This window comes from Pocillopora damicornis, chromosome 9 (genome assembly GCF_964200805.1).
Source record: "Pocillopora damicornis chromosome 9, jaPocDami1.2, whole genome shotgun sequence".
Taxonomy (NCBI): domain Eukaryota; kingdom Metazoa; phylum Cnidaria; class Anthozoa; order Scleractinia; family Pocilloporidae; genus Pocillopora; species Pocillopora damicornis.
In genome coordinates this window covers 11,725,289-11,745,575 of record NC_142678.1, presented here as the reverse complement: position 1 = coordinate 11,745,575, position 20,287 = coordinate 11,725,289, and the positions used below count along the sequence as shown (strand labels likewise).

Sequence of the window (20,287 nt, the reverse complement as noted above, 5' to 3'; positions counted from 1 at the left end):
GTTGAAATGTTACATTCTAAAATTGATAGTGACTATATTGCCCCCCAAAAAAATCACTCTCTCCTCATCAAATTCTTTATCATGCATGTACAGCAGTAGATGTATGTTGTGTGTGTGTGTGTGTGTGTGTGTGTGTGTGTGTGTGTTTTTTTTTTTACGTGATGTCATTTGTAAGGCTGCCTTGGACACGATTAATGTGTAAAATGGATATATTGCCATATACAGCTGTCTTGAGGAAGGTTATTGGAATAAAAGCATAGAAATGCATTCAGCAATCTGGAAAAGAATAATTGTGGGCAGTTCCACGTCATGTTTCCTTGACCTCAGGATTTTGGGAAATCTAAGAAAACATCACTGTAAGGCAAGGCATAGGGGGTTTGTTGAATTTGGTTATTTATTTCTGTCACTTATTAAAATAATTTGATTACGGAATACCCAAATTACCTTTCAAAAACATTGCACTTTACTTTATGGTAATAATAATGGTTTATTTGATAGATCCACTGGGTGGTTACATTATTTGCAATTTAAAATAAATGACAATATTTATGATTTTTTAAAAAAAATTGTTAATTGTCCATATATGTTGCTTTCCAGAATCTTGCTGTCAAGGAGAGAAATGAAGCAGTTGAAGCTGCCAGACTCTCTACTTGGTGGCACTTTGTCTGTTCATTGGGTCCAAAAGTCCAAGAATTGTTTGATCAGGTATAATTTTAATCGTCACACTATGCCTTCCAAAATACTGCCAATCAGATGATAGGGAAGTGTAGCTCTCTCCCATTGTGCTATCTGATCTTATTTCTACTAAAATTTGGCAAACAGTGCCTTAACCCTTTAAGTACCATAAAATTAAATGATCAAGCCAGAATTATTTTTGTTACATTATCAATAACATATCAAGCAGACAAGTGATGAGAATAAAGAAAAATATCAATTATGGGATTATAAGTTGATCCAATTCAAAATTTACCAAGCTAACATCATAAAAATTGTATGGCAGACAGTAACTTAGGAGAATTGCTAATGAGATCTTTGGAATTAAAGGGTCAAACATTAGGCCACTGATGATAACTTTTTTGGAACACCAACATTAAAAGATAGTTGTCAGGATGGTGGATGTTGTAAAGTCATAAGTCTGTGCATTCGTAAAATTTATTCTGTTGGCCACTGTTTTTATCAGGTGTGAGGTAGTCATCATGTAACACTCTAGTGGTAAAAGTATATTTGCGTGGAGTATCCCTTTGGTCACTAGGAAATAGGGATTTTTTTCTTTCCCACAGTTTTACTCTATGGAATTGTACTTGTAGATATCACTAGATCAAGGGTTGTTTTTTGACTTTAAAAATGATATGTAGTCTTGAACATAAATTAAACATGTACAAAAATTTACATTGTACTCTATTTTATCCTAGGTTTGCACTCCACTTCTTCAGTTTGTCTTTGGCACAGCCATTGATCAAGTTAGCTCATTGAAGACCAAGGAAGGACTCAGTGACCTCAAATGCCCTCCAACACCAACAAACAACAAACTCTTGTCAGACATGATGGCAGAAACACCCAAATCAAGTATCCGCAGATCCCTCAAAGACATGGGAACTCCAAGAACACCAACGGTGTTAAATGCAAGCTTTGCCAAACCAGTGAAACAAAAGCTTCTTGTACAAGGGTGTGAAATATTGATGGAACTGTTGAAGACAGAGGACACTGAATTTAGTTCAAATTCTGATTTTATTGTTTCACTGAGTAAGAAATTTCTGGTGTTGATAATTTTAGCATAGTTTTCTTGATTGATTGAGATCCTTAAAAACAAAAACAAAATTTACTTTAAGTGGCCAATAGCCTGTCAGAATGCAGGGTTTTCATTGGTATATGTCTTAAAAGGACTAAGCACTTAGAAAATTCTCTCCACTTCTGCTTTACATTAAGCCTACTTTAGGCCAACAAAATTTACAACAGAATACTACATTGTAGCTGTAGAATTTCTGTGATTTTCTAAAGTAAATTAACAACCTGGAATGAAGGGATTAATTATCTTATGGAACCATTGAGAACTTATGATATGGTATGAAAGAAAGAAAACATCAGTTATTACATCATGATTGGTTTTATTCTTGTGTCAGATTGGTTGAATTGCTGTTGGTGGGACAATTTTTTCTACCATTCGTGGAGAAAAATGAAGCAAAGCCATGCATTCCCCCACTACTTGAGACACTAAACATTTAATTGAAACTTGCTTTGTTGCAATTATTTTCAACTGGATTCTGAAGTTTTGAATTTAGACTATAATACTGTAATTTAATTTTTTAATCTTAGGTGAGAGATTGCAGATGGTAACTTTCAAAAAACCAGAGGAGTTTAAGAAACATGCTACTTTATTAACAAGTGCTGTGAGGGAAGTCTTCAAAGCTCTTGGTAAAGATCTTGCAGGTAAATGTAACTGATGACGTGACCAAAAAGTGTTTATTCATGGGATAGAATTGTGTTTATAAGAATCACTGATAATTAAATTTAGGAAAAAATTTCAAACCCATATTTGATAATTCAATTCACTGCTACAGGCACTAAATGGATAGGTCAATTGAGTATATACTAAAACAGTGGATAGCATTGGAGGCACATTCTGATTGGTTACCCAGACTCTGAATATCCTTTGCTATTCACTTCCAAGCAACTGGTGTGGGATTTGCACCCAAAAATATTGTAATCATGGTAGGAATAAATAAGTTAAAGACATCTTTTTTGCTATACTATCTCACTGTCTTAGTGTATACCCAAACAGATATTCACCCTGGTGTAAGTGGCTAGCAGTGGATATTTATCTCACTGCTTTATGGCTCGGTAAATATCCACTACTGGCCACCTCTATTTCAGTGAATTGTTGCTAGAGATGAAATAAAATAGATTAAGAGATGAGAAGTGTATTTTATGCTTTGCCATTGGTTGAACTCTTTCTCTCCAAAGATTCAGATATCAAACCTTATTACTTTTTTCCCTACATTCTGTATAATTTTAGATGAGAGGATCTGATCTTCAGTTAAAGAATATCCTTTAGTTGATAGTTTTCTTACCTCTCCTTACTCTTCTTACTCTGCTTGAAAATTTATTGACATTGAAAGGATAAATTCATTTTTGTTCAATCGTTGGAGTGGGTGGGTCAATTTTTCTAACATATTTGTAATTTCTCTTTTGTAGAACCTTTGGGTATCAGAGTGTGGAACCTGCTTGTTAAAAGAATTGAGGAAGTCCTGGAAAAAGGTACTGACCTTTAAGTTAATGCCACTACTCCGCTGGTTCATGTCTCAACTCCACTCCTATGTATTCTATTGACAATTTGTGATGATCTCTTGTCTGCAACACACAGATTTATTGATAGAAAACACATCAATAATTGCTTGATAGGGGCTCCACTTAAATGAACATGATTACATCATATCCTATTTGTAAATCAACATGCACTACTATGCTTATTAGTTAAGCATAACAGGGCAAACAACAGAAAATTCCGGAAGGTTTTTGTACTAGAACATTCCTCTACAAAAAACACATTCGGTTTTTCATTTTAAGGTCCATTGTCAGAGTGTGGAGAATTTTTCCTTCCACTTCTTGCTGTTACACAGGAGTTGGTGGACAGTTCATTCATGTCATCGTCTTTAGTGCTTGTGAGTTTCACTGAAATCATTGATAATTTTTATTAACAGTCAAGTATACACACCCCTTCCCACCTTGGTACTCTAGTTGCCTTCCATTCTTTGCTTGTTCTGTAGCTTGTGCCATAAATATTTACTTTCCTGTTGGCTGTAGGAAACATAAGGAAATTTTCATGAATGACAATGGAGAATTGGATATTTCATGAAAATGCTTATTTGATAGTTTAGAGCATTTAAAGGATAGCCAATCTCAGGTTGTCACGTAAGGTGAAAATTAAGATGCCAAATCTTTTATCACTCCTCCATGACATATGGAGATTGGACTGCTTCTTTGTTCTGTTTCATTGGTGGTTGCCTCCCATTGGTTGTGATTTTGCAATACTCCTTTAAGAAGCACTCTTGATTAATACTAAGAGGGAAAACGGTTATACTGTTGATTAATTTTGTCATCATTAATTTTTCCACAACAGAAAATGCTTGAAGCTTTGTCTAAGCTGCCTGCTGAAATTTTAAGTCATCACATGGCATCACTTCATTCTAGAGAAAATCCGCAAGGATCACCAACTCTTCTCCTTATTCAACTTTTATTCACTCCACATTTACTGGAAAATACCTGGCAGGATGAGAGGTTTGAGAATAATTCTCTTAATTATTGATTGTAATACCACTTGGACTTTGTGTGAATAGTACCTCATTAGAAAGGGCGCTGTCATGGCAATTACACTTATGTTTTAGGTTTCTTCTTTTTTATCAGACAGAGCAATTAAATGCTTAGGATACTTTGTAATGAGTGGGAGCTTACTTGCATGTAATTCATAGATCTGTTAGAAACTTTCAAATCCCTCCCTCCCTCCCTTCCCCAGCTAGGTTCAATTGCCACTCCCTTGTGGGTTGCTCAGAGGGGGTGGGGGGGGGGGTGAGGGAATGATGATGTTTGCGCATGAGTTTACCGGGGTATATACGTTTTTTAAGTAGGTTTTATAAGCATTTATTACAATAACGTCATACTTTATTTACAGATTTCATTTGGCATTTGAGCATCTTGTTGATTGTGGAATGATATCAGCCTCTGGACAGTTGTTCTTTTTGCAGACTGTTTTAAATCTCCTCAAAAAAGGAACAAGGTACTGTGCAATGTTAGAACTGAATGAAAGGTGTATGAGAACCTTTTTGATAATTATTTGCCTTATGAATTTTATACGCAAAATATATTGTGTAGGGTTTGTGAAAACTGCATTTATGGAATGAATAATCTTAAGAATTAATTATTACAACTAGGATTAAAACTTGTCCCGAGATACCTGCTAAAAAGAACAGCGTCCCAAAAGAGATAGGACATCAACATGATTTTTACATGTTATCTTACGATCCTTGTGTAAAGTTCTGACCAACTGAGATTGAAGTCCTTGAGATTTGTTCATTAACATGATTCGAACTGATACGTAATTTATTGCAAAGATCTTTTCATTTTTTATTTTGCTCTTGCTGAGATGAAAATGCTTAAAATATTTTAAATTGTTTTAAATTTTCATAGTTCTGTCAATGGTAAAGACACTCTTTGGAGGCTGTGGAGCTGCGTTGTTAACCACCTAAGTGAACACATTCAAAAGGTTTGTCAATGAAAATATTTGCTCTTGATTTCTATGGGGATTATGGATCGATCAATTAGAAGCTTCATCCCTTCCTTCCCCGCGCATTTAAACTGTTGAAGATCGGTGTTTTCAATTTCTCCCTCCCCAGAAAAAATTATATTCCAATGCCCCACTCACGCATAATTTTTTATTGCTTCATTCTTTGTGTGGTAAACGGTGTTGTAGAATTTAGCAAAGTCATATGAGCTTTCGGTGCCGCCGTTGGTTTTTTTCGCTGGTGAGAGTCATTATACGATGTGAAAATTTATATCGAGGCCATTTCCTCGTTAAAATGGACTCTTGACCTTTAAACTCCTCCATACTTGAAAATAAAACACGTGCATTCCATGCGTCAAATTCCCCACCCCATCCAGGCAAGGTTCAAATTTCCCACCCCTTGGGCATGGACGACGGTGAAAGATCCGTGGGTTACGGGGGGGGGGGGGTATTGGGGACGATAAATTTTCGAATTGATCAGTGCATTAGTTGAATTTGGCCACGCACCCATTGACTATCACGTGATAGAAATCTCAAGCTCATAGTCCCATTGTTTAAATCTTTTTATCCTAGACGAATGATGTCAACCAAGGAGATGCCCTAGAGCATGACTTCAGCACTCTGTACTTGGCACTAATATTTCCGGTAAAACATCTTTTGGATACAGATTTACCACAGGTATGCTTGTCAGCTGTGCTAGTTAGTATTTTGAAAACTTGGAGACCCGTTTCCGTAGAATCACTTTTCCTTATTCCTTTGCCTTGATGCTTCTCTCATGTGCAGACTCTCGGCAAAGAGGTGGGCAAGACTCTGGTACAGCTGTACCGTTCCTTTTCTCGCGCTGCTGCTCTTGTTCCCACGGCTGAAACTAACATTTGCTGTGAAGAATTGTGCGCAAAGATTCTTACAATAGAGGGTGACTGGAAATCTAAGGTATGGTGAGCTCTTCAGTGGAACAATTGTACGGTAAATTTTTAACTTAACTTAGTATTAATAATGGCAATTCTCTATTTTCCCGCTGTATTTTTGTAGAAAACTGACAATTTTTACCTAATTTCAGGTACAGTTTTGCTCCCTTACATGTTAATCAGTCAAAATTGGATGTTTTGATGATCACATGTTTGTACTTTCTTCATAGAAGTTGTTTTCGTGAAATTTCAGGGCGTCGTTTTTGTTGACACGCTTGTCAGTCTCATTGTGGTGGCTATAGAATGCCTTGATTTCTCAACTCCAAGTTTGTTTGACATGGCAACCACAGCATCAGGAAAGTCACCCAACACTACCCCTACTAAGTGGAATAAACGATTCCAACGGCCCATGGGCAATATGACGAGCATGGTTAGCGTGGTGGCCAAGTTACTGTCTGCATGTGAGAGAACGAGGAACAGTATGGTAATAATGTGAAATATTGCTCTCATCGCCTTACTCTTAACAATAATTTGATGAGGTTTTTGTAAGATCCAGGATAATCAAGGTCAAGGCAGGGGTTATCAGCCGAAGCTGAAGGCTGAGGCTCTGATTTCCGTTATCGAGAAAACGAATCTAATAGTTGTTTTATTATAAATTGAAAGAAAAAAAATTGGTTACCAAAGTGAGTGGAACTGATAATTTATTTTCAAACCTGTAAAAATATACGAATCTGTATACGTAAGCAATACAAAGCATGCGAATTTGACATGAATACCCTTAGAAAACATTCGCCGCGGTTATACATGGCATGATTACCCATGACCTTAAGTGTCCTTGACATGATTGTTTTTTAATCTGGTGCTAGATGACGTCCGAGGCGCTTATTTCGAAAATTTACCGTACGCTTTTGGCCAATCAGAATAAAATTAATAATTGGAAGCCTTTATTTCTCTTGACAGTTAGGTTGCCTGCATGGGAGACACAGTAGCTCGATGGGTAACCCTTTACACCCTAACATCAGTATGCATATTCTCCACACTGTTTTTTATATATTTCCTGAGGTGCTGACAAGGAGAATTTGTTTTCCAATCAAAAGATTCCTTCCCTGCTGACCATTTCCTTTATTCTCATTACCTTAATGTGTGATTCAGGAGTGATATTGTAGTGAGAAATTAGGTTTTAAAAGGTTAATGAACTGCGCTCCGGGCCGAAAGATACGCCTTTATTCATATCTCTCTCTGAGGGCTGATTACCTCAGAAAATGTCTCTCAAATTTTTTTAATTACAGATTACTGGAACGTCCCATTACTCCAGGTTTTAATTTTATTGAGATAATTAGTTGATGATGAAAGAAGACGTAAAAAGTACAACTGTTGCACCTAACTCGCCTTAAAATTACGTATACTAAATCTTAAAAAAGCCAATCATATACTAAAAATTTTAGTAACGCACTGATTATATTATCGTCTTAGGATTCAAACCAAGCCCTTGGTATTCTAGCAGCTGCTCTTACGAACTTAATTGACAAGCTGTCTTACCTGTTTGTTCACATCAATGGAACTGCGACCATAACTGCTGTTCTGAAGACTCTGAGCTCTGCTCTGGTGCATTACATAGAGAATGCGCACACAAGGTAAAACAGTGTATGATGCTATTTTTATAATCGCAGAGCGGTTCCGTTTCTGCGTGTTACCAAAGACATCATCGATCTTGGCGCAAGTGTAAGGAGGCTTTGAAACTGTTGCCTGTTTAGTAAAACTGGTAGAGTGTTGGACTGCTATGCACGATGTTGGAGGTTTGAGCTAGTGTTTGAGCTAGTGTCAAGACCAGCACTCATTTGAATCAAATTGATTCCTTTGTGTTCAAGATTACTTTACCAATGGTTAGACGTTTTAATCTTTATGAATAAGAGCTGTGATGCCATAGGCCCAATTGCCACGTATCGCCATGGTTATGCCTGGTATGTGACGACTTAAAACACACAGTGTATTTCTTGCACAGAAAACCCTTAATGAGGAAACGAGATCAAATGGGACCTAAGGAAGTTACAAATTTGAAATTGCAAAGAAAGAACCGTATGGAAATAAGTAAATTTATTGATTTGCATGTACAAAAGGTGGTGATTTTTTTTCTCACGCAGCACGAAAATCACTGAAAGCTCTTTGGACAAGAGGCTGTTTTCTGCAAGACTTATTCAAAAGGTAGGGTAGAACTTCAGATATTTTCATGTTTAATTCTTTACTTTTTTGCACCGATGTATGTACCCTATGTACTGCCTCCTTATTTTTACCCATGATGGTAAGACGTGAATCATTAAAAGTTCTTATTCAAGTCAAGATTATGAGAGATGATTGGCCTTTCTTGGTCTGGCGTGTTTATTACTATGTCGTTTTTTTCCAGATTGAGAAGCTGTGGTCTGATATTCTCACCTGCATACAGAGCCGCCATGGTGGGCCGTACAACTCTGACCTGTTATCTATCATGTCTCCTCTCCTGGTGTGTTATGAAGCGCTTTTATTCTGTCCTTTTGAACCTTAAACTCTCAAAAGTGATTAACATGTAACTTCTCCCTATATTATCCAACATTATCTAGCAAACAGGTAGTGAGAATACTCAAACTTATCAGGTGCAAGATATTATCTTGAACGAACAGCAAATTCTCGTAACCAATCTACAAGGAAAGTTGTTGTAGCTAGAGGGGAAAATTAACAATCAGATCTTGGAAGTTTGTCTGGAAAATTCCACACTATCGGGGATTCACCATTTCCCGATCGTCCCAGATTTTTCGAAAAATTAAAACTCGAAATCTTGAAATCCCCGACTGTCTCGGATAGTGGGTGACAATTTGGGAAATAGGGAGCGTGAAAGTGTAAATAAGTTTCTATTTAATAGTGAAGCCTTCATCCAAGGGTTTAATAACGTAATTTTTGTATTAATTTTTCTTAACAGGAAGTGACGTTAGTTCATCCTAAAAGGAGTATCAAGAACCACGCTGTCATGTTTTGGAATGCTACTTTTGCTCACTCGCGAACGTTGGAGTATCCTGAAACCTTAAGGTATATAAAAGAAATTACCTCTGGAAATGACATCAAAATAGACAGTGTGGTTACTTTTTTAATAGCTGATAACAATCCATCAACAATCCATCTGTTGTGAGAGTTTGTTTTCTGGGACCTTAAACTTGAACTGGTCCAGGAGATCAGTTATAAGAAAGTAGGGAAAGGTCTGACTTGTAATGGAGTTCTAGCTGTGTTTTCGAAAGGGTTTAACCCTTTACACCCCAACATCAGTGTACATATTCTCCGTACTGTTGACTATACGTTTCTAAGGTATCGAGAAGGAGAATTTATTTAACAATCAAGAGTTGCTTCAGTTGGTAATCATTTCCTTTATTCCCGTGACGTTAATAAGTGATTCAGGGGGTGATATTGTAAGAGGAAATTAGATGCTGGTCAAAACTGTAAGGGTTAAGTTCGACAATCGGCTACAGAGAAGCTTTTACAATTTAGGGTCTTTAATCAACTTGCTGACACTTTTTCTTTATCTCCCCAAGTATCACCTGTTGATAATGTTCATGATTTTTTTCCCAGACCAGTTCTTCAGATTGCCAAAGATAAAATGTCACTTACTTTGCCAGGCTGGGAAAATATGAAGGTACGATTGCCGACTTGGTTATTTTTTCGTAGAAGATTATTTAGGGTACATTTTAATGTGCTTTGTGGCTATGAAACGAACATGAAGTAAACGAAAGAAAAAAAAAACGTGTTTATTCTGATCAACTTTCTTTTGTTTTGTTATATATTTTCTTAAAATTTTTATTGTTATATTCAGATTTCAGACAAAGACGCACATTTGGATCTCGAAGTAAGTAGTTCAGTTTCTGTTTCCCCTTAATAACCCTTATTTCACCGTTGTGCTTGTTCTCTTTTTAGTTTGCAATCATTATTTAGATTATCATCTAACAGTGATACCTGAAGGACTCCGGCATGCTACAGTTCAAGTTTTTGCATCTTGAAAAATCCACGCTAAATTTTTTTCTAGGTTTATTTTGTTGGTCTGTTTTTACTTCAACTATTGACTCTCTATCTTGGTTTAGTACTTTGACATCTTTCCATATTTTGTCTATTTCGTTAATTAAACGACCGTTCCGTTTGGCGGAAAGAAAAAACGTAGTTCCTTTAGCCCTGTTATTCTAAGATTCGATGATACGTTCTCTACAGTTGTCTGGCATTAATTTCGTGTGATTTTAGCTTAAACTTTAGTGCAAGATCAAGCAATATTCCCTTTCGCCTGGGGATGTATTGTTATCGTTTGGAGAAATTCCCTTTTGGTCGTTCCTGGGAGTGACTAGCTTCAACTTAGATTTAATGAGCATCTCTCGTCCCTTGATCTGTCGTTAACTATTTTTCTTCTCTTAACATCATAATAGTCTGAAGAACTTACCCAGCACGCAAACCTTGTGAAACCGCTGCCATATGGTATCTTAGGCTCTCCTCAGCGCCGTAAGCATACGTCAGTTTCAGGAGGGTCCCCACAGTTGAAGGGCAGTTTCTTACACAAGGCCTTGAGTGTCGAGAAAGTGGTGGAAAATGCTTCACCTAAAAGAGTAAGAATTCGTTTACATTTTGACTATATGAACGCTTTTAGAGGGAATATCGACATTTGCAGTAAAATTTGCAAATACATCTCCAGTTGAAATAGTAACAAATGGAAAATTACTCATGATGTGGTGGCTTTAAGGTTCAATCGTCGAATAAAGAGACGTGTGACATTTGTCCCTATCGTCGGGACCTTTCGATTTTCTGGTCGGATGCTCTACCGATCAAGACAGAGCCGACAAGTTAAAGAGCAAAGCTATATACTTCATGCTGGTACGATCACGGATGTTGGAAGCGTCCCATATATTCAATTGACAACTATTTACCAAAGTGACTAGTGGTAGATATTTACCGAGTTGTGATGTGGCGAGGTAGATATCTGCAACTAGCCACCGACACTGCAGTGAATAGTTGTTTTTATATACACTAAAAGAGTGAGATAATATAGCACAAAATATAATGTTCACTCATTTATTCCGCAACGATCACAATATCTTCGGGCGCGAGTTGCTTGGAAGTGAATAGCACAGGATATTCGGAGTTGAGGATCCAATCAGAGTGCGCCTTCAACGCTATCCATTGTTTCAGTATATACCAAGCGAGAATACATCTCCACACAACAGTCTTTCGACATTCTTGGTGGTGCTAATGCCTCAATGCCAATATTTTCAGAGAGTTAGAACTAACAGTCTACTCAAAGGAAGTGATAAAATCAGGATGAATACAGTATTTGGTGTTACTGCTTCCAGTTTGTCTTTAGTTTTCTGTAATTTCTTCATGCATTCAGATAAGTCGCTCACCAAAAGTTGGACGCCCTAGAAATTCCCCGGCCAATACGCATGTGAGGAGAAAATTGCCGCTGTCCAAGTTCGACGACGATGACCAGGTTGGTCGATATCTGTAGGGGAATGCTGACCATTTCAGTGACACGTGACCACTATGCTCGTGACCAGTGTGCACATAACGAGTATGATTGTGATTGACTCTGTAACCATCTCTCCGCTGAAAAGTAATGACATATAATATAATTTGAAGTGAGTATTTCTTGTCTATAGGAATACGTCAGGATTGCCCCTTCTCCGAAAAAGAAGTGCGTGCTTACTGAACATCAGAAAGAAATCATGCGGAGTAGAAGGTAAAAAAATTAGAACGTGGATTATTCTTTGCAAAATTTTTTGTGCACTGTTTTTAAAAAGTGAAACGTAAGAAGTGGTTGTAAGGCCGTGAAACTTGAATAATATAAATCTGTAATATAAAACCCCGCTAATCCTTTGAAAAACGTCAACAAACAAACAAGCAAACTCAAGATGTGGGAAGGGATAGGGGTATTTTCTTTTTCGTTTCATGTCGTTTTAATGTCAGTTTTTGTGGGTAGTGATGTATTATTCTTGAGGATTTGAAGGAATCCAGTGCAACATCTCTGCTGTAAACCAGAGAAAATGGTTGAAAAAATGACTCTATATTTCCTGCTTATTAATGTTTAGCTTCTGGAACTTTCGTTTTAAAAAAATCGATCCGATCAGAAATTTTGGTCAGAAATTAGTCGTTTCATTACATGATAAATCGTTAATCCGTAAAATTAAACTCGGGCAAAATATTCATGGTACACGTTATTTATAAAGAACAGGGATGGTCAAGGGATGGGGAGTTGGGTTGGCAAAATGATGAGAGCTCGTGCCTCCCGATGAAGCGGGTTTTATTTCCAAACCTGACATCACATGAGGGTGGAGTCTTTTGTTGAATCTCGTCCTTGCTCTGAGGGTTTTTCTCCACTGCTTCTTCCTCGAAACCTAGCACCCAAAGTTCAAATTCGACTCTGAAACAATGGACGAAGAAACACTTTGTGGATGTAATTCAATTTACACCCTGTACTGTTATGATTATTTTTGTTATTGTTATTATTATTCAGTACTGTTTAATTTTGTTACCTTGGTAATAAACCCTTAATTTTACAAGGTAATAATCAGAGTATTTTATCGAAAAAATTAAAAAAAATCAGACTTAACAGACGTGATCCTTCACCACATATGAAATATACCACGTATTTTTAGCACATTGGACCCTTGATAATTTGTATCCTTTTTATTCCTCACTACAGTGATGTTCCTGCACTCTACAATGCGCTTGACCACTCACAAGACTGCTCACAATTTTCACAGTTCACTCTTACGTCACATGGAGATGTCACGTGAGTATCCATTCCTTCCTTCTTGTAGGCCAGTGTGAGGTGTCACAATAACCAAGAAGCTCTTTTTTTCATTTCTCCCATATAGTGGTGACACGACTCCAAACAGTTCACCAGGTGAGCTTCTCTTTTATGGATGATTTTAAAGGGTTTCCGTGAGAGCTGGCAACCGGTGGAATTCTCCTTGGATGTCAAACGAAATCGCCGCCTACTTACTCTGAAATTAATGATGTTATGTTAAAAAACGAACTTCCATTAGCCTTCTGCACTGCCTTTTTCGCCATTTACTTTAAAACTTAATGAAACTCCAGCATTTTTGTTGAATCCTCTCCTAATCAGCCAATCAAACTTAGTGTTTCATTACTGTTTAGTGTGGCGCGGAGATTTAGTGGTCAGCGGACTGGAAACCAAATTGGAAGGTCCGGATTCAAACCCCGGCCGTGTCATATCGTTGTACTTTTGGACAAGATGCTTAATTTTTACATTTCCCTTCTCTGCCCAAGAGTATCAGTCGGAATCAGGAAACTGTTAAGGAATTTTGATGAATTGGTGGACCTAGCGGCATTCCATTCAGAGGATTAGTAATACTCTTAGCTGCTTTGGGTAGAATAATAGAAGCAAAATTAGTTCTGGTAGCAAGGGGCGACTAATAGCTACAATCGACCGAAAAATTGTTTAATGTGTTTTCTCTCTTCCCCTTTGTAGAAGAAGAAAAACCTCAGTCGCCTGGTAGCAAGAAACAATTGGTCTGTCAGAACGAGGAAGAGCTCCAGGTTGGCTCAAATGTGCGAGGAACAGGAAAAAGCGAGAGCGAAAACGAAAACAAAGCGGAGGCCATTGAAAGGGCAACAACGGAAAATAAAGTTGGGAGAAATATGGATAATGGCGAAGACTCTAAAGAAAATGGGGTAGAAATGGAAGACAAGATCAGTGAAGGAGCCGATAGAGAGGTCGAAGGAATAGAATGTGAAATTGTCGAATTAGTGGAATCTTCCCAAAATGAAGATGGAAACCTGCGCGACGAAACAGAGCAAACTGATAAAGATGAGGTGGACAGTGATGACGAAGTGATGTCACCTGACGTCACACCGTCGTCACAAACGCCAAGCTTTGAGTCCCCTTTTCAGTCCCTTAGACAAATCACGATCCCGCCCGACTCCATTCTACCAGGTTTAATTCAAACAAGGGCAAGTATTCAGAGAAACTCGAAAAGAGAGCAGAATAATTTAGGGAATTCTGATGGTAAAAACGTTGATACGGCATTGGAAACGCAACTTGAGAGTGATGTTCTGAAAGAAGATAAAGTTTTCGACTCTGATTCGCCTGTGAAAGTTGAAGAACAACCAATAACTAAGACGAAAGTTTCGCCAGTTGCCGGGCGAACGAGAAGGAAACTTCAACAGAAGATCGAGATGACGCCAACGCTCGAAAAACCACAAGAAGAGCCCACAGAGCAAGAGATCAGCAGAATTATGCTCAGTGGTCAGCAACTGGCAGAGACTGAAAAGCTGGGTGACCAAACACCCATGGAGAAACCCGCTGAGCCATTTGTCGCTGGTGTAACGAGGGATGAAACCTCGTCTCCAGTCTTAAACGCTAAGAGCAAGTTCCTTCGTCCATTTGCAGCAGGGGGTAGTCCGTGTCGATTGAATCTCCGCGGAAGAAATTCCCCGGGAGTTTCTCCCACAACTGGTATTTTGAAAAGATACCATGCGATCAAGCAAGGAGTTGACTCACCCTCCCCTCCCGGAAAGGTAGTAATAATTAATGTTGTTATTTATCTTATTACACATCTAGTATTTTCAGGTGTTGTCAATTGGTAAAGGAGAGCGTTTTCCTCAACGGCCTAATTTCTAAAGAGTGAAATTCCACCATTTCTTCTTGAGTCGATATTTTTCTCGTTTTTTATTTTTCAAGGACGACTTCGTCGGAATTTTAAAATATTTCTGATTATCGTTAGAACTTATTTCGATTCTAGGTAGTTGTCAACCCATCTGACAAGAACTGTTTTATTCAAAACTTAGGTTTTGTTTTGTAACGAACGAAAAAAGCAAGGTTTAAGCGATCTTTCTGTTTTTGCTAGTGAATATTAATCTGCAAATGATGTTGCTGTGTTGTGTCTCATGCGCTAACCAAATTGTGCTTTTTCTGTTTGTTATTTTGATTATCAAGGTCAGAAGAGTTTCGTTTGCTCTACCTGTTAAAGATGACAGTTGTGAAGACTTGCAAGAAAAAACCGCTGAACCAACTACCATTGCTTCACACCTTAAAACATCGGGCTCTTCTCCATTCACCGCTGTTAAGCAAGTACGTAACTCCCTTTAACTCCCAGAAATTATTTAGAAGTAGCTTCTCCTTCTTCTATCCACACATTATCCAGCAAACAGGTTATTACCTTGATCTAACACCAAATTTTGAAATTCTCATAACTAAATCACTAAATTACTTTCTTTTTTTTCTTAATTCATTTCAGCGGAGACCTTTACCATCGAGCAACGCCCATAGTGCCCAGGACTCCACCGACTGCATGTTCCCAGATCTTGTGTCTTGCACAGTGCCAGTTGAACAGATTCTTCCCTCCATTCTCACCATGTCTTGGTCACGTGGTATGGGTCACTTGGTGCGTGCGCAGAATATTCACACCATTGGAAACTTGTCAGCTTTGAAAGAGGAGCAGGTAATACAAACAGAACCACCAGAAATGCATTGTGTTTTAGTTACTTGCTTCAGAAAAGTCGTACATCGGGGCTTTCAATCAATGTGCTACCAGTAGTGAGAACAAAAAAAGTTTTTCGTGATGCACAGCCAAGTGTGTCACTGATGTTTTTACCACATTTTGAGGTCTTCTGTGATCTGTTGGCGTAAAGACCCACAGCAATATGGAAGCTATTTGTTTTATGTGACAGAAAAAGTAAAATGTTGTTAATGTCCTACAATAGATCATAAGGAAGAACCGATCAAAATGCGTGTACATGTATAAGTCAGCTTATCGTAAAAACTCTTAGGGCCGGTCGTTTAAACGAGGTCTAACCCAAACCGCGTTTTTACACAAGCAGTGGGCCTCAGGGATTCTCTATGAGAGGGTTGATCTGATTCAATAAATTTCATTCCATTGTTAGTTTTCGCCCCTCATGACACTCTTCACAAAATTAAATGTTCAGATAAAAGGTTCAGCGGAACTGAAGATAGTTTAGAACGCAGTTTTGTTAAACAACAGCTAAACTTTGTTTAAATAACCGGCCGTAAAAGTTCCATGCTCCTTTCACAACGTAGAGAGTGGTACTTCTTTAAAAAAGGGCTCCGTAGCTTTCGCCGAAATTGTCACACAAGGTTTTTACAAACCTTATATAAATAAGGACAACTGAGTTTCACGAGATGACAAGACAAGCTAAAAGAGGTAATTTTTCAGGTAAAAAACCTACCCATCAAATCACCCAAAGTACCAACACTGAAGACAGCTTTAAGAAGATTCCATCAAATTCAAAGAGGGAGGAATTCCAAATCTACTGTGGCAAAGTTAACGGCAGAAGTTGTTCAGAAGGAAGAGAATGAAAACAAAGGTGAGAGTAGTCCCATGATCCAGTTAGGTAATCTAAAGATTCTACAGTAAAATGGATTATCGGAAATGAGAGCTGCAAGTCTGTACAAATAATTTATGATAGCTTTAGCCCTAATAAATCATAAAGGATTGGGAAGAAATTTCAAATGTCATCATTTGTAAATGCTGTTGGGTTTATCCGACTGAGAAAAATCTAATCTTTTGTTTTATTTTTACTTTTATCTCAAAAGAAGCGTTGTGTGTGAAAGGTTTTCTGGGTAATACTCAACTTAACTCTAAAGTAGACCTTCGTTCTTTAGTATGTCTGGTGTTGTTACCACATTCTCACAGCGTTTGTAAATACAAATTGTCTCATTGTATTTTTAGGAAGCCAAGAAAACTGAAGGTCTCAGTTTCTCTTTGTTGCTTCCAAAAATTTCGTTTTTAACTTTTTCAATGCCTTCACCTGCCCAATCCCTTCTAGTCTCAGATAGGACAAAGGCAAAAACTAATTACAGTATGCGAAGCCTACAATTCTAGGTGTAATTTATATTTTGACCAGCGTAGTAACGTGTTTTCTTAATTCTTCGCAACAGAAGATGTAGCCACCTCTGAACATGCGCATCTCCCAGGAGAGGCTGGTATTGTAATGAAGCCAATAATAGTTGAGGACCCTCTGAGTTCCGGCGGCACAGAAAGTACGCAAACGGCTGTGGAGTCTAAGATGGAAGGGATTAAACCCAGTGAAGATTGCTCGTCGAATAAAACCGATCTAGCATTGGTTGTTGAAACCGAAGAAATGGCGTCTGATGTGAGGCCAGAGGGAAGCGAGGCGAAAATTGTCTTCGTCGATGATGAAAAAGTGATTGATCTACTTACTGTTGACGCACGAGCAAATAAGACGGGGATGGAGGCGAGCACCACGGGGTCATGGTGTTCTGCGCATGACTCTGACGTTATCGAAGCGACCGCTGACATTTCTCGCCCTCAAGTTGAAACTCGTTGTGAACTAATGGAGCCATTTCCACGTGAAGAATCGCGCGATGAGCGTAAAGGAACCGACGTAATGCTGTCATATCCAGAAGAAAATGTGGAAATTGATGAGAAAGATTCGGGAGATACAGGGGATATAAACATTAAGGGAACCAAACCTAAAGAAACGGCTGTGGTGGCTCAGGAGAGTACTGATCATTCCCCTGCTTCCACGACATCTATCGGAGGAGACAGTGATAAAGAGAGGTTTTGTAACTGTTTACGTTCCCTTAAAGATCTTGCATCACCTGATGTTTTACAAGCATTGTCAAGTGAGGAGATTTTTGAGGCGCACCACAGCCTGACGGATGTCACGTCGGTCGTAGTGCAGGCTCTGAGGGGGCGTTGGCAATCACCGAGATCTAAGAAACGGGCTGTTCAAGACATTCAATAAGTGTGATAAACTTGAATCTTTCGGTAGCCGGTCTCATATGGTTATGTAAGAGAAAGCGAACTGTGCGTAGAGTTGGAAATTAGAAGCGGGTGGTGTTTTACTAAGGGTATTCTCAAAGATAGAGGATTGTGTTGACCTTGAAGGATTTCAAATCCTTCTTTATTAAGAACTGTCTTGGAAAGAATTGTTACTTGTTTATCAGAAGTTATTATTTCTAACATCAATACATAAGCACATGAAAATAACTATATATTCGGAAAACTTCTCAAAATTGTTAATTTCGATTTTAAGTTCATGTTTCGATAAAATTTGCAGTTGTCTAAAGGTTATGAAGAAGTGGTTTCCTTTTTACATTTGACCCATGAAACTCCCAGAACGGTCGATTGTTAATTTCCGACAACCATATCTGGCGAGATCTCGTGGATTTACCCACCTCGAGTCCACAATCTAGGCCAAGGTCTCTTAAAAATACTTTGTAATAAAGTAAGGGAAAATACAATCGTAACTCCTCATTCCCCGTCAATTGACATCAGCCTCTGCCAGTAGACATCATTCTTCCTAACCCTAGGGAAGATTAACTGAAAGAGATCTACTTTTCTCTTCAAAGGTAGTGTTCAAAGTTTCAATGACCAGAAAAAAGTAAGATAATTGTACGAATTGAGAACTTCAAGTCTGGTCTTCAAGTCTGTGGAGAAGTTACTTTTTCATGTTGGCTTTGTAGTGTAACCCAAAAACAGTTTCCTACACAAGAAACTGAATGAAATTGATTCGAGTCTGCTTAACCTCCAACTTAATCATATCGGTTCAGGGGATAGAAATTACTACTTCTGTAGGTTGCGCATCAGTTAACAACAGCATCAACTGTTGGCCTTGCTAAATAGCCCAAAGTCAGATCTATGTTTTAAAAATAACCTGCTTGTATTGCTTTTGCCTTTTTTCGAGACCTCGAGGTCCTTAAAATTCAAGATCCCGGTGAAGAAGGGTCAGAACCGTACATATGTTAAGCAAAAGACCACTTTCTATCGGCGTAATGACCCACGCGGGGTTAAAGATCACGTCCGAGAAAAATCTTTCAGTGAGCGAGCTGAAGGCAGGTGTATCTGAAGCTTTTGGAGTGCTCTCTAAACATTTTCACAGAGGTATCAATGAATAGATGAAAACCCACAGAAAATCACTTTGTCTGTTGGTCTAGTAAGATAACTTATGATGGCACAATTTTCTGTGAGTTATATGGCGATAAAATTAACAATTATTTACCGACGCGGAGGTTGCTTATGGTGGACAGTTACCGAGCTGCGAGGCGGCGAGGTAAATATCAACAGCTAGCCATCGACACTGAGGTGAATAGTTGTTTTAGCTTATTCTGAAACGGTGAGTTACACACTTGTTTTTATATAAGAGCCTTTTCCATGAGAACATTCAGGCTGAGATTAACAAAACATTTTAAGAGCGTCTTTAAAATTCTCTTTTTTTTCTGAGAAATAAGTAAAAGTGAAAGAAATCTAAAACTGGTCTAACAGGACAATAAACTCAATTGCTTGGTGAAATTTTTTTTAACATTAACAATGTGGTGTCTCACCATTACTCTCTCCATATTTTTGACCGACGAAAGCCCCCTTGGTACAAATTTCTTTCTCTTCCCACCCTTCCGCGGCCATTTACATCAAAGAGGGCGGCAATAATTTTCGTCAAGAAGGTACTGAGCACTCACTCGTCAAAATTACGCCTGCTATGCAGGCTAACGCAATTTACTGTTTCAGTATACAAGGTGTATCGCACCTAATATCTTTACTTTGAACAAAGAGCTGGTGCTGGATTAATCACGCTGTGAATTGAAATATTCCCTACAGGGGGCAAGATGAAGTTAATTAATTTAGAGTTCGTCAATGAATGCAGTTGAGGCACTATAAAAAAACGTTGGTTAGGTCCTCAAGATTATTGGCGATGTTTCCTTTTGGTGCACTCTTTGAGTCATTAATAGGGCATGGTTTGGGAGACGAAAAGCCAGGCCAAGTTGCGTTGAAAGCCTCGCAACCTTGTACTCGAATGTAAATATTCGAATTTCCATTTATTTTTGCTTACAACGGGCCAATAGTAGAAAAAGTAAAAATCTCTTTTACTTACAACGCACATATAGCGAGTTGAAGTCATGACTTTAAAATACTCGATTGTTCTTTGAGATAAAATTCATTTCTTAGCTTTCAGCGAATTTTCGTGACATTTTCCACCAAAGAGAGATTGCTGGTAGGGCGAAAAATCTTAGTGGGGCACCTAATCGAGCAGCGGGGATCTAGATAAACAATTCCATTGAAAGTATCTGAACAACACCGAGTCCGTCAAATATAGCATTTTTAGT

At 38.2% G+C, this 20,287-nt stretch overlaps 1 protein-coding gene across 3 annotated transcripts in view; it reads left to right on the top strand.

Annotated features, from left to right (window-relative positions):
- The window catches only part of LOC113676542 (telomere-associated protein RIF1), a 29,164-nt gene extending 10,909 nt beyond the window's left edge, over nucleotides 1-18,255 (top strand). For all 3 annotated transcript variants that reach the window (XM_089181899.1, XM_089181898.1, XM_089181900.1), the window contains 27 exons: nucleotides 598-705; nucleotides 1,413-1,743; nucleotides 2,314-2,427; nucleotides 3,193-3,255; nucleotides 3,565-3,659; nucleotides 4,118-4,275; nucleotides 4,667-4,771; nucleotides 5,182-5,257; nucleotides 5,849-5,953; nucleotides 6,059-6,208; nucleotides 6,437-6,667; nucleotides 7,657-7,817; nucleotides 8,325-8,385; nucleotides 8,585-8,680; nucleotides 9,134-9,240; nucleotides 9,775-9,838; nucleotides 10,016-10,048; nucleotides 10,614-10,790; nucleotides 11,570-11,668; nucleotides 11,838-11,917; nucleotides 12,881-12,970; nucleotides 13,056-13,084; nucleotides 13,673-14,721; nucleotides 15,140-15,274; nucleotides 15,441-15,644; nucleotides 16,377-16,527; nucleotides 17,102-18,255. In XM_089181899.1, coding sequence (XP_089038025.1) covers nucleotides 598-705; nucleotides 1,413-1,743; nucleotides 2,314-2,427; nucleotides 3,193-3,255; nucleotides 3,565-3,659; nucleotides 4,118-4,275; nucleotides 4,667-4,771; nucleotides 5,182-5,257; nucleotides 5,849-5,953; nucleotides 6,059-6,208; nucleotides 6,437-6,667; nucleotides 7,657-7,817; nucleotides 8,325-8,385; nucleotides 8,585-8,680; nucleotides 9,134-9,240; nucleotides 9,775-9,838; nucleotides 10,016-10,048; nucleotides 10,614-10,790; nucleotides 11,570-11,668; nucleotides 11,838-11,917; nucleotides 12,881-12,970; nucleotides 13,056-13,084; nucleotides 13,673-14,721; nucleotides 15,140-15,274; nucleotides 15,441-15,644; nucleotides 16,377-16,527; nucleotides 17,102-17,931 — 4,902 coding nt within the window. In that variant the 3' untranslated portion in view covers nucleotides 17,932-18,255. The remainder of the gene's footprint in view (nucleotides 1-597; nucleotides 706-1,412; nucleotides 1,744-2,313; nucleotides 2,428-3,192; nucleotides 3,256-3,564; nucleotides 3,660-4,117; nucleotides 4,276-4,666; nucleotides 4,772-5,181; nucleotides 5,258-5,848; nucleotides 5,954-6,058; nucleotides 6,209-6,436; nucleotides 6,668-7,656; nucleotides 7,818-8,324; nucleotides 8,386-8,584; nucleotides 8,681-9,133; nucleotides 9,241-9,774; nucleotides 9,839-10,015; nucleotides 10,049-10,613; nucleotides 10,791-11,569; nucleotides 11,669-11,837; nucleotides 11,918-12,880; nucleotides 12,971-13,055; nucleotides 13,085-13,672; nucleotides 14,722-15,139; nucleotides 15,275-15,440; nucleotides 15,645-16,376; nucleotides 16,528-17,101) is intronic.
- The last annotated feature ends 2,032 nt before the right edge of the window (nucleotides 18,256-20,287 follow it).